Genomic DNA, 13937 nt, shown 5'->3' with positions numbered 1-13937 from the left:
ATCAAAAGGAAACAAAGGGATAAGTTAGTTAAAAACAAAATATGATATATACATAGATTATTTAAGGAGTTTTATTTTCGGACACTAGATTTCATTTAATTATTTCAATCGTGTGAATTTTCACTTGTTTATATTTACTTGTTGTACTTGTTTATAGGACTTTATTTAAATCGCCCCACGATATACACAATACCACCGATATTTTTTTTTAAGAGATAAGAGAATGAAATGTATAGTGTTATTTTTTTAATAAAAGGGTAAGATGATATCCATATAAGGGTTATTTTAGGAAGTTGGCGCCAAGTCATAATATGTTACTAATCTAAAGTACCGCATTCTATATATTCCTCATGTAACGTTTGAGACGTTGCTGACCTTACGTGTTACCGTCGCTATTTAATGCACTGCAATCGGCAAAATCCAACGAATTTAGACGTAGGATAGAAACGCAGACCATAAGGATTTCATGTGTTGATTCAAAGTGGGGTCTGCTCCCAGTTTAGTTCTAAGTTGGTGGTGTCGTTCACCGTGACTCTTATAGTAGAGCGAGAGAGATGGTCTTTCCCGAAGTGAATCTTAACTACAAGAGCAAGTGAGACAGACGTTCCCACAGTCGACACCAGCGCAGCACAACTTCGATCTAAACTAGGGGCAGACCCCACTTGGAATCGGCACACGAAATGAGTATGGACTGTGCTTCTATCCTACGTTTGATTCGTTGTTAAAGTAAAACATACCAAATTATTTACAACTATGTTTTATTAAAAAAATACAATATTGTTTCATAAACCTCTACGAAAGTTAATGTTAAAGCTACATTATTCTACACCACCAGCTCTTTCATTTTGCCCCGCGTGAGGTTCATATATATTCTCATCCATTCCCATATCTCCATAGTTTCCTAGCAATCTTTGTCCTGTGGGGTCAAATGGTGATTTTGGATGACAAGCTGCTTTATACCGCTTTCCCATAACTTCTATTTCGTATATACCGTCGCTTAAATAATCTAAAGTTACTTTATTTCCTTTATTCGTAACGTAACCGACGCCAAGTGGCTTGTCTAAATGGAATGCGTAATCTCCTCGTCTCAAGTAGCCTACCACCTCGCCATTTCTGTATATTGCTTCTTGACCGTATATCGGAATCTGAAATATAATGCAGCAAAGCTGTAATACTACACGAGTATTTAAAGGAAAAAAATTCTTCCATGCCGGCCTTAAAAAGCACGCATTTGCGAGCTTTCAGGCAATATGACTGTATGGGTTATCACTAAACATCAGGTGAGCTACCGCCCGTTTTTCTACTGTTTGCATAAAAAAAGGGATATTTAATTCTATATAATATAGTTAAAATTGGCGTTAGAAATATTGGATTATTTTAGCAACATCTGGAATATTATCTAATAATTGCCACCATGCCCTTATTTTTGTCCTAAAGGTTAGTTTAGGGACAATTTATAAGATGAGCCGTAATGATATAACAATGTTAGCTTGTTCGATATGCTTCTTATAACAGTTCCAGAAGCTATTTCGTGTATGCGTCCCTGGCTGGTTTCAGAATTGGAACACTCCTGTCTTGACGGAGATTGTATTGATGGGGAATTAAAGAATTAGTGCGCAGCAAAAAGTGCCTTAACATCGCACTTTTGAGGATCAATGAATCTGCCTTGACATCCAATGATATTTTTATATTTTATTTAAACGCTTACCTTCTCATCAAGTGTAAAGTAAGCGTATTTCTTAGTGACTCCCTCAACTTTTGCTTTTGTGACAAATTCGTTGCCGATGTAATCCCCATTCTTGCGACAAGTAAAGGCAAGATTAGCTTCCACAGGGTTATCATCTGTCCTTAGATCTGTGTTCCACAAATGGTAGCCTAAAAGAAAACGTAGGAAACGTCTTTAGTACTAATATTTTAACTTAATGTGATTTTTTATTTAATAACTTCTGAAGTCTCTACTACATTTTAGACAAGACACAAATGTAATGCCTTATAGAATCGATAAAACAAAGCAGTCCGAAAATTTTACACGAAAGACCATACTAAAATAATTACAGAAAGTGTAACGAAATCTGTCGAAAGCTGTTTAAATGTAAAGCTGGCAGAATTAACTAAAGAGATTAAGAAACTTTTATCGGAGATCGTTCTTTAAAATAACAAAGAAAAAATCCTTGAACAAAGAGAAGTAATTTAGTATTTTTTTGGCATAAATGAAATATAAAAAGTAGAACTTCTACACATTAATCTACTAATAATACATGCATAATCAAGTTGATACGATACGACTGGATTATCTTTGAATTTGAAGAGTTAAGCTCAGAAGTGACTAACGAACTTCGCCCTGTCATTATTATCTTAATTAACTTTTGGAGAAAAAACTAAGAACTAAAAAATGGCAGTGATAAAGGGAAAATATGCCATATTATAGCTTATTGGATTATGATACACAAAACCAAGCTCTTGGTGAATGTAATGTTCCTAGGGAAATAATTGAACAGAGGCGTAAGTCAAGGCGATCTTTTGTCACATAAAACATGTGTAACAGATTATTATGGAAAACATTCAATGGGAGAAAAGGGGGATAGAAAAAAACGGTCAGTGTCGAAGCGTCTAACGAATTGGGTTGCGTAAGTAAAAGCATTGGTATATAATTGGACACCTCAAAAAGTAAAATTATGATTAACAGCAAAGAATGATCAGTCTTTGTAAATGACACGTTGAATGTGTCCCGAACTTCATATTACCCAGGGAAGCAAATATCATTTAAAAATTACCGAGAAGTAGATGAAACAATCAGAACAATAAACGTATGTACCAAATATTGGGCATTAAAAGAAGTTCTGACCTTAAGTTGAGTATAAAAAGAACTATCATGGACGCATGCATAGTTCCTTGTCTATCATATGTCAAACGTGGATTCTTAATAAGGCGCTAATAAAGACTATTAGAGTTTGCTTAAGGGCTATGCGTAATATTGTTCGGAGAGAATAACGAAGTAAGACGAAGCGTAACAAAATAGCAAATGCGGTAACACACAAATAACTTCAAGTTGAAATGAGCCGGGAAAGACGCCCACCAGAATATGAGTGTTGGTATTCCCAATTGAAATAAAAGTTTGGAAACTATTAGAAAAGATGAGAGACAAGTGGAATAATTTGGTGGTCTTCACTCCTTCGGAGATCATGAACTAGTATTGAATATATAATTAAACCAACGTAACGTATATTATAGAACTCAGCTAAATTTTATTTATTTATTATTTTAAATTGCAGAACCATGCTCTTACTCATATATTTAATCATTTAATTGCATTACGCGATCTAATATGTGTGTAATAAAACTGCTAACCTTTTTCCATACTGAGTGAAGTAAGCGCTCGCCATCCTGCATTAGTAAGACCAGATGCTGTTCTTAAGGCCCTATAAACTTGTATAGCATTCGACGAGGGTATATGCAACTCCCAACCCAATTCACCTGACCACGTAACGCGCAATGCTCTGCAAGTGTAACTCTTATTCTCAGAAGAATAAGGCGCTTTTGTTACGTGGAGACTGCGGTGGGTGTTGACTGGGAACGCATCGTTTGAAAGCCCTGAGTTTGTGTAGCGTTGAAGAATACGTTGGCTGGAAGTTAATAATAATTGATATTAATTATTTCAAATAAAGATATAATTCCAATTAATAACTAATATCCTCGTCGCAATTCGTATATTGAAATTGTGATGTGTCTGTATAACAAAATATAGACGTTCTTAATCGACCATGTGCTTCTGTGTCCCTTATCCACATTAAATGAGTCTTTTACACAGCTCACTCACAATTTGACATTAAGAAACTGACATAAGCGAATTAATAAACAAATTTGACTTTGACATCGATAACTAAAACCTCTCTCTCGCTTATTCTCATGACCATTGATATAAAAAATTGATTTGCATGAGTGAGACACGCCTGTCGTAAAGTCTTTTTGTCTAAAACCCCAGAAATTATGAAGAATAAAAACCTTACCTGTGAGGCCCCTGTATACCCAAAATACAAATTTGTTTAGTGACGTCTGTAATTGTGGCTCGCAATTTGTGTTTCTGGATGACTCGTCGTAAATGTGCGAGTGTGTGGTTCGCACTAAACCCGCTAGTTACAACATAGTAACCACGACCCTGAAAAATTATAAAGATAAATACAAAAATAATGTAAAACTTAGTATAAAAAAATGTACTATTGATACTAAATAATTTACGGAACTTACTTTGAAAATTGGTTCGTGCAATTGTCCGCTTCCTCCGTCAATCACACACACGGTCAAGTCCGCCTCGACACCGCCTTTCTCGTTTAGCATTAAAGAGTACATAACCCTGAAATTTAGTAGCGTCATAAAATAAAAGTTTAGGAATGCGTTTCCAAAAAAAGCATCCGCAAAACTACAGGAACACCTGGACGAAGTAGGATTATGGTTGAAAAAGTGGAGGATACGGGCCAGCCCAGCGAAATCAGTCCATGTCACGTTCACATTAAGAAGAGAACTATAAAGTATAGTAAATTTTAACTACAAGTTATCACAGTGATTTTTGGAATCGAGACTTGCGTGTCGAAGGTATGCTGGAAATGTAAAACACACTTGTATAGATACGCGATGAATGAACATTATTTGTTTGAGCCTTTCCCGTAAATACTTAGTGATCTGTTAAAAAGGAGGGGACGACGAAATTCCATTTTATGAATACATCTGAAGCTTTCATATCTACGGAGGTGGTTTCATACCTATTGTCATTCTTCATCTTAGCGGTGAATGCCAGGCCAGCAGTTCGTTCAGCGTCTGGTCCCGTCAAATAAAATTTACCATAGTATGATAAATTGAAAAGTGCTGCTGCATTTCGACACGCCAGGGCTTCTTTACCGATCTAGAAATAATATTTTGGGGCCGGTTATCGATCAATGTGTATAGTATTAAAGCGTTTTAAATGTAATATTTGTAATCTGTGTCAACTCCAGACATTATTATTTAAGCGTCAATATAAAACAAAGTGATTATATAGTCTTTGGTCTATAAATAAAAAATAGATCAATGACGCTACAACCTTTTAAGTCTGGGCCTCACATTTCTGTATCTGTTTCATGCTCGTTTGTGAATTGAATAGGCAAGTAGGTGATCAGCCTGACACACACCGTCGACTTTTTGGGTCTAAGGCAAGCCGGTTTCCTCACGATGTTTTCCTTCACCGTTCGAGCGAATGTTAAATGCGCACATAGAATCCATTGGTGCACAGCCGGAGATCGAACCTACCGATCGACCTCAGGGATGAGAGTCGCACGCTAAAGCCACTAGGCCAACACTGCTCATTATTTGGTCTATACTTTCAAGTTTATGTACAACATCATGGAAAGATCAAAAATATATAGGACAATGGTATGGAAGTATACAATAAATTACTGATAAGACCCTGGTATGATGAGTTCGATACAGCTAGTCGTGAGTTGGTTACCACAATAAACAGATTGCGATTTGGGCATTATTACAAGCGCACCTCGCTAAACTTAATATTATAGATAACAACTTTCTGTAATAACGTGATCGCAGATATCAACCATATCTTTATTAAATGCCAAAACTAAATATTCATTTTTAATAGACTATTGGCAAGTGAAATAATGGAAGTTAATGAACCCTTCCGCCGCCAGTTGTGTGATTTGCTCAAAAACAAAAAGTGTTTTAGTGCATTGTATAAATACGTAAAAAATACCGTGGAGAAGATTTAAGAAAACAAGTGGAACGTTAGAATAACATGTGAATTAGTGACCGAAAATAAGACTTGGCTTAAAAGTCTCGTTACTAGGCCATAAAATTATAATAATAATCAAGTTTATTTTTTTAATAAAAATTGCTTGTGTTTATATAAACATTAAAATCATTCTTGAAATCCCATCTTATAACTCCTCCTTTCTTGGCGATTCCTTTAAGGTCTCCGCAGTTAGGCTATGGAATTCACTTCCCGTCCCTATTCGCTTAGCTCCTTCTCTATCTTCCTTTAAATTTCTTCTGTACAAACATTACCTGTCCACATCGTAACCCTAACTTTCTTACTAACTGACGTGAGACTTATCTTAAATTATCTTTTTACTTTCTATTTTTAATGTATCATCTTTTTAGTTTAGTTTGTTTTTTGTTTTTGTTTCTGTTTACTTTTGTCTTAATGTGTATAACATGTATTTTTGCACTTCTTGTCTACCTTATGTAATTTAATACATTTTTTTTTCTTTACTCACGGTGGTTGCCTGGAAGAGATCGCTCGAAAGCTAGAAGGCCGCCAGTTGCCCTATTTTGATTTAATTATGTTAAATTTTTTTATATATTGTAATGTAACGAAGTGTTAATAAATTAAATACATCATTCGAATGTTCATCGTCGATGTTTCAAAAATGTTGATTTCTCTAGTTAGAAAGTAATTCTTTGGCGAAAGTATTAGAATAATTACAATTCAATACACAGTGTAAACTCCATGTAGTGGGTTTTGGTTGGTTTAGCTTCTCCTTCATACAATGATACACACTACATAGCATTATACCCACTCTCAATAACGATAATAATTGAATAATAAAGTACTTTTTAACTTGCTAAAATTGGTAAAAACTGCGCAGCTGTGTACGCTTTGTCGCTTTATTATCCTAGACCGCAATAAACTCGACGGTCGGCATCATGCATACGAATTTTCTAAGAAATTCGTTCTTCTGTTTACAAATTGGGATTGCTTGCACGTGTAGACCGATGTTGACCATGACTAAGTAGGAGTCATGGATTATCTATACGTTTTTCTTCACTACATTTGACAAGAACTCTCCATAACGCCATAAAATGCAATTAGTGTCGTTGTAAAGAGTTTACACTGTATTAGATTCAATTATTACTTACTACATCATGATATTTGGAGAATCCAAACGTGTATTCTCCCTTCAGAATTTCTTCATACTTCTGGTCTACATTTCTTGGGAAGTCGTGAGCACCACCCCAATCGTATTGCTGCACTCTGACCTGAAACATGATTTATGGCTTTATTAGAAATGAAATCAATAATATTGTGCTTCTGGAAATAATTGTATGACGTTAGTGAAAATAAGATATTTGTTATCTTTGTACAAAGCTTTTTGCTTTAAATTACATTTGATGGGTTTTAGTCATTTCTTTGAGCAGGATTGTGGTGAACAATGCCACTTTAGACGCCAATTGATTTCTTTAAACACTCATGTAAAACTTCCTCATACTTCCAATTCCTACATTGTGTGAAAACAGCATTTCTTTTTAAGACAAGGCTGCAAATTACACGCAACATTGATTTATACCTTTTCTCCTTCTAAAAAGAAAGCCGGTCTTTCCCAACCAGCCCTAGACTGCATGATAGCACCATCTTCCACCAGCTCCTGATGTAAGGCATCATGACTCGAATCCCTTCCAGCCAGGGACTCATCATTGGGAAAGACGATTGAGTAGTTCTTCACGTATGCTTCGAAGCTACTCTCGCGAGCCCAATGCGCTCGGGACATTTGCGCTGGTGTAAAACGGCGTATGTCAAAGGCAAACATGTTGTAACTTGGTCTGAAATAATAATTAATAAATAATCTTTTTTATCATATTAAATACAATATAAATAAATCCCGAATTAAGGGAAATCTGCTCTGACTGACGACTTCACATACGAATCCCGAAATAATGTATAGAAATATAGGATTAAATTTAAGCCGCCAATACGATATATAACAGGAAAATATTAATTTACAAAAACCGAATTACCTTCCCTTAACAATCCATTCGGCTAATTGTATAGCACATCCAGCAGAGAACATCATACCAGCTGAATTATAACCGCAGTTGTGGTAAAGCCCTGTGAATTGAATTAATAAAAATATTTTTTTTATTAGATAAATAATTGAAAGAAAACATCTTTTAACCGGATTGAAGCTATGTATTATTATCATACACTTATAATTATTTATATAATTTTAAATTTAATTTTTTTCCGATGTTTCGCGTGCTTTACAGCGTGCGTGGTCACGGTGATAAACAGGTCAAACATGTGTAATATTTTAAGATTTACACTGGTCCAAAGCAAACATATAAAAAGCAAATTATTTGTTAATTATGTACACTTTATTGCACAATATAAAAACGAATTACATTTTTTTAAGTTAGTGCAATGAGTGACCATACTATACTATTAACTGATATCTTCCAGGCAACCCTAGTTATATGAATATAGGATAAGTTAACCATCAATTGGAAAGCTAAGTCAAGAATATAAACGCTCAATTTTATTAATTGAATAATTTTACTTGTAAACGTCAAAATAAAAATACAGAGTGGGTTCTATAACTCCTTAGTTTATGAATGATATCGTCTGTAAAATTTAATTTTTATTGATTGTAATGACTTACCATAAACATTAGGATCTTCACCAATTATAGGTTTATGGTCAGGCGTGAATGACTCCGGTCCACAGACTGTACTCTTGATCCCAATGGTTGCCAATTTTGGGCAAAGGGAAGCTGCACTTTGCATATGCACATTGAATATGTCCCAGTTTAGGTCATAGAGGTGAAATTGTAGGTTATCGGGAAGCTGGAAAATTTACAAACACAATCATCGTGAGTAGGAAATACTTAAATTTTAAGTTTTCTTTAACACATGGCGCTAGAACTCTGTTATTTTCTCATAGTTCCAATTCACCTAAGCGAAAACTATTTGTAAGAATAAAACATGAAATGTGACAACGCAAAAAAATATTATTTAGAACATAAAGACATGTGTGTGTACTTACACATGCGTTATAAGTTATACTTTTTCGGCGTAACAAGATAATTTTTTTATCTTCCGCCTTATGTCAATACAATAGAAAAAATATATTTAATACATTGAAAGTTTTATTATAACGCAGTATCTAGTTAAATAAAGTTTATTTAAATATCACTAAATAAAATGTTGTCTATAGCTAACTTCAGGGTGTCGGTTTTTTGTGACGGTGTGCGCGCGCATCGTATAAAATTACTCTCATAATTTTTCCCTAACGCGCCAGTGTAACTTCAATACAATTGTCCTAATCTAATGGTATATCAACATAGAAAAATAATATAAAATTACTTTATAAAGATATATGACTTTACAGAAGGGAAAATTTATACAACAGCATCACTTACTTGATCCATTATTAAGGGATTGCTTTCATATCCACCGATTTGACAGGTCTCCCCCTGTATTTTGATATACAGAGCGACATCGTGGTCTCTAACGTTGGGTGCGTTTCGAATTTCTGGTATACTTTCTGATACCACGTACGCGTGCTTAAATGGAATGAGAGGCAATGCTGGTATTCCAGCAAACCTCGCTATACGTGGACCCCATGCTCCTATAAAGAAAATGAAACAACAAATTGTGGTTTTATACTTTGATAAAGAGAGTATCGAACCGGACCGAAAAAAGATATTTTTATCACTGTAAAAGCCCTTTTTATATAATGATAATTAAATTCTTTATAAAGTAATGTAACATATACAACATTTTATATATATAATAATACATTTATGCAATACGGTTTCATATTATAATTCGTATATTGCTTCAGATATCATTCATTTGGACAAATTAATTAATACATACCTCCACAATTCACAACGCATTTCGTTTTAATAAATCCATTTTCCGTATGAACACCAGTGACTTCCTTATTTCCCAATAAGTTGTGTTTATAGAATATGTCATGAACAGGGCAATCTTCATACACCTAATAAAATTAATATAACAAATATATTAAGAATAAATAAGGAACGAAAACTCTAGACCTAACGATTGGACCGAGATTTTTTGCTATTAATATTAGTTAGTAAAAAAGTTATACCTTTATGTCAGATATAAGAAATTGATTAAATAATGTTCCGAAAGTCTTTTGTTTAAATTTCCCACTAGAACATGTAAAAAATTCAATCAAATTTAATTTCACAAGCAAAATCTATGAATGAATTTAATATAGTGGTATATTGTCTTTGCATAATGTCACATACAATTCTTATTTATCTATTTCATGTACAGACTATGAAAAAGCAATTGTTTTTATTACTGTTTGTATTAAATTCGTTCCTACGTCTGTAAACAATTGTACCTTTCCTCCGTTAGCCTTAGCCGCTTTAAGTAGCACATTGCACACCATTGTAGGATCAACAGTGCCATCTTCAGGGGAATAAAGACCCATTTCAAATACAGAAGTGTCGAGAAGTGGAAACAAGTTCTGGGCTTCTTTTGGTTCAAGGATATCACTCTCGATGCCAAATGCTTTTCCCAAGGTGTGTAGACGAAGATATTCTTGTGTACGGTCCTGTAATATACAATATTTCAAAAGTACTTCAATACTATGGGTAGTTTAGTATATCTAAACGTACATAGAAATTAATTAGGTTTATATATATGTTTGTAACGCAAAAAACCCAAAAATGTATGTTTCTGATTCTTTCGCTATTAGAATGATATGTTCTCTGGTCGTCATAGACTATATTTGTTTCAAAAAATAAGTGCCGCAGAACATACTTTATATCTAGGTTCAAGCCATAGTCACTATCAAAATGTCTTATTCTCACGTCACGAAATCATTTAGGTCATAGGTTACCAGCATAACCGTTTTAAAGTAATTTTAACATACGTACACATACGCGTACTTATGATTATTTATACGTGCGTTCCATACGTAGCAATGGATGTATATTACTTTATGATAACTTATGCCGAACGATGACCTCACTAGATAAAAATAACTCTTGATAAAGGCTATGCCACGTATGGCAGTTACTACGTTTAAGTATCGAATGTAACATTTTCACAAATTAATATATATTTTTATTTAAACGTGTTGAATTACAAATATAAATAAACTATCACCAATTTATTGTTGTTTTACATCCTAAGTAGCCTTTTCCAGGTGAAATCTCAAATAAAAGCCATTAATCTTACCTTACTTCTAGAAATAAAAAGCCCTCCATTGTTGATCCATCCAGCATATTCGCCGGTTTCTTTTTCCAGGCTTTGGTACACGCTCCGCGAATCTTTTAATAGCTTTACCTCCAAATCACTCGGCCGTAGGGACCATACAAGACCTGTGCATATCATTTCAGCCTTCTTAATCCTAGTGTAAGATTCAGAGTCGAAACGTAGAGCTAAGTGTGACTCACGCATGTAACAACGTATTTGGAATTAGACGTATGGGAATTAAGGTTCACCTACGTGTAAACTTAAAGTTTACAAACACGTATATCGTTTAACAAACTGGAGTCATGCTTTGCGCTATTACTTAACTCTGACATTTACCCTTAGGATATATTTTATTCGATTTTTTCACTAAAATACTCATTCGTCTCTTTCCATCAAATTGTGTTTTAGCTTCGATGAAAAGAAAAAAAATTAGATGAAATAATGTAGTGACTGATTTAGTTTTTATGAATAGGTATTATCAATCCTTACCAACCAGTGCTTATAAAACGATTAGGAGAGTTATATAATTTTAAATAATCAAATAGTTACAGTTAAAAGCGTTTACATTTCGATGTGTGTATTGTTTTTTATAATAGAAAATATTGAAAGTGTAACCGGTCATTTAAACCGAAATATTGGAGAAAGGCATAGGAAACGTTTATTTTTTGTCATTTATTAAGCTAATTCTATAAAAAAACTAAATTTGTTTTTGGCTTATTTTTAAATTAAGCAAAACTTCAGCCAACATCCTTCTGAATTTCCTTTTATCTTTAAAGTGTATTGACGCATTCATCTATCAGTATGCATCTCAATATGATTTATGAATACGTACGTAAAAATAATGAAAACGTATACATATTATATAAAAATAAATCAATGGCGCTACAACTTTTTTAAGTTTTGGCTTCAGATTTCTATATCTGTTTCATGATCAATTTGTTAAACTAATAGGCAAGTAGGTGATCAGTCTTCTGTGCCTGACGCACGCCGTCAACTTTTTGGGTCTAAGACAAGCCGGTTTCCTTCCGGAACCTACGACCTCAGGGATGAGAGTCGCACGCTGAAGCCTCTAGGCCAACACTGCTCTAACATACTATATATGCTCAACATATTATATATAACTAGAAAATGCAGGACGACTATCAAACTACCTACTACAATGTAGTATTAGGTTGACAGGCTCCTGCACGTTTGACATTATTCGTACCAGCTGTATGCCACGTTGTGCCGCTTGTTATCTTCGCTCGTTCCAGGAGTACGGCATTCACTCCCCTTTTCGACAGCTGATATAATATATTGCATCCAGCAACACCGCCACCTACGACAATACTTTCTTTATATCTAGCAAGACAGGCTTTACCTGGTGGAAGGTGTGATACAGACTAACGTAAGTTTTAACAGCATATGTTAAATTGTAGTAAAAATATTATGTAGATTTTAGAAAAACTAATATACACGAATCTATTTGATAACCGACTTCACAAAAACAGATAATCCTCAACACAAATATAGAAGCTAGTTTAGACTGGAAAAGCAATATTTATAGCAGAAAATATGATGAAATTTCATTCGAATTTGTCTCTGCATGTATCTTGGCCGTATTAGTAGGATAGGGGAAAGTTGGCACAAGCACTTTTAGTAGTAAAAACCCAGAAACGACTTCTACGCGTCTAAGACGTTGGCCAAAATGTTTGCCGAGCATGGAATATGTGAGTAATCACCTAAGCTGATTACCACACTCGACACACGTTCTCGTCTTTATTGAGGAATAAAGATATGTTTCGTTTGGAAGGCTTCGGTAGTATGCGACTTTAGCAGCGTCGTTACTACGGCAAATCCGAATTTAAAATGGTTAAACTTTAATGTGTTTAGTGGTCGTTACTTGCCGGTCTATAAGCAGAATGCAGTTTATATCTGCAGTTCTTACCTTTTACATAAATTACGAGCGTGCGTATACGTATTTCTCTCACTCCTTATTAAAAGTACATAACTTACCAACTATTACAACATCCGCCGATGACACTACCTCTTTATTAGAGTATGATCTTTGCCAAATTCCATTACGATTCAATTTTAACTTTGGATGTCTTTGTAGCACTCTTAACATTTTATTTATGTTTTTGTCAACTTTTTATTTAATTATTTTTACTTAACTTATAAATTATACTCAACCTGAGTGATAATATAATGTTGAGAAAACAATGGTCAATTTTTTTTATATTTAAATTAAGATTTAACACGTTTAAATTAGTTAAAAGTAATGCGCTTGCGTTAGTTATTAATTTGTGAGCTTGCGCGATATATTTTCAGACGTTTGAGATAGCACTGATGTGAAATGTTTATTTACTTCGAATGAACTTTTATCTCATTTAACCTATGATACAAGAACAAACTGAGTTTATTTTGTTGTTTTGATTAATGTCACCTCTCCTTATGTTAATACCTACAATTATTACAAAATCATTCTTCACTACGGTACTTTGTACCTTGTGATACCGACAAATTATTTAACAGCTTTTTCAAGATTAAAATGTAATCGTTTAAAATTTCCTACTAAAATCGCTAAATTCTACGTTTAATTTTTGAAACACTTGGAAGAGAATTCGTCGACGTAAATTGTATACATGAATAAAAATATTTATCATAAACAACATTATACCATTTCTTGTTATCGAGGTTCGTGTCAAAAGGTCTTATTAATCGTCATCATGATATATACTTCTATAGCAACATTTATTCCAAACATTGTAGTTTTTATCAAGATTTTTTAAATCAACATAATACTTTGAAACTTAACTATAACACTCATCAATTTGTCTAATTCGTATCTCAAGACACAATCTCGTCTTGATCGCTGTCTAATATGTAATTCTGACATAAAAATTGTTTGACAGCTCTTGAAAGTAGATTTACGTTTTACTGACTTTCAAGAATACGTT

The 13937-nt window shown here is 33.9% G+C and overlaps 1 protein-coding gene across 1 annotated transcript; it reads right to left on the bottom strand.

Annotated features, from left to right (window-relative positions):
• Positions 1-744: 744 nt before the first annotated feature.
• Positions 745-13594, bottom strand: LOC123707243 (sarcosine dehydrogenase, mitochondrial). Its single transcript, XM_045657127.1, has 16 exons — positions 12994-13594; positions 12206-12316; positions 10981-11123; positions 10139-10351; positions 9640-9763; positions 9180-9388; positions 8421-8604; positions 7780-7870; positions 7332-7584; positions 6904-7023; positions 4758-4897; positions 4246-4351; positions 4008-4156; positions 3349-3623; positions 1709-1875; positions 745-1145 (listed from the first exon to the last, which is right to left on the bottom strand). The coding sequence occupies exons 1-16, from the start codon at positions 13103-13105 to the stop codon at positions 819-821; spliced, it is 2724 nt and encodes a 907-aa protein (XP_045513083.1). The 5' UTR covers positions 13106-13594; the 3' UTR covers positions 745-818.
• Between the last annotated feature and the right edge of the window lie 343 nt (positions 13595-13937).

This window comes from Pieris brassicae, chromosome 3 (assembly GCF_905147105.1).
Source record: "Pieris brassicae chromosome 3, ilPieBrab1.1, whole genome shotgun sequence".
NCBI classification, from domain to species: domain Eukaryota; kingdom Metazoa; phylum Arthropoda; class Insecta; order Lepidoptera; family Pieridae; genus Pieris; species Pieris brassicae.
This window is presented reverse-complemented; position numbering and strand designations above follow the sequence as displayed.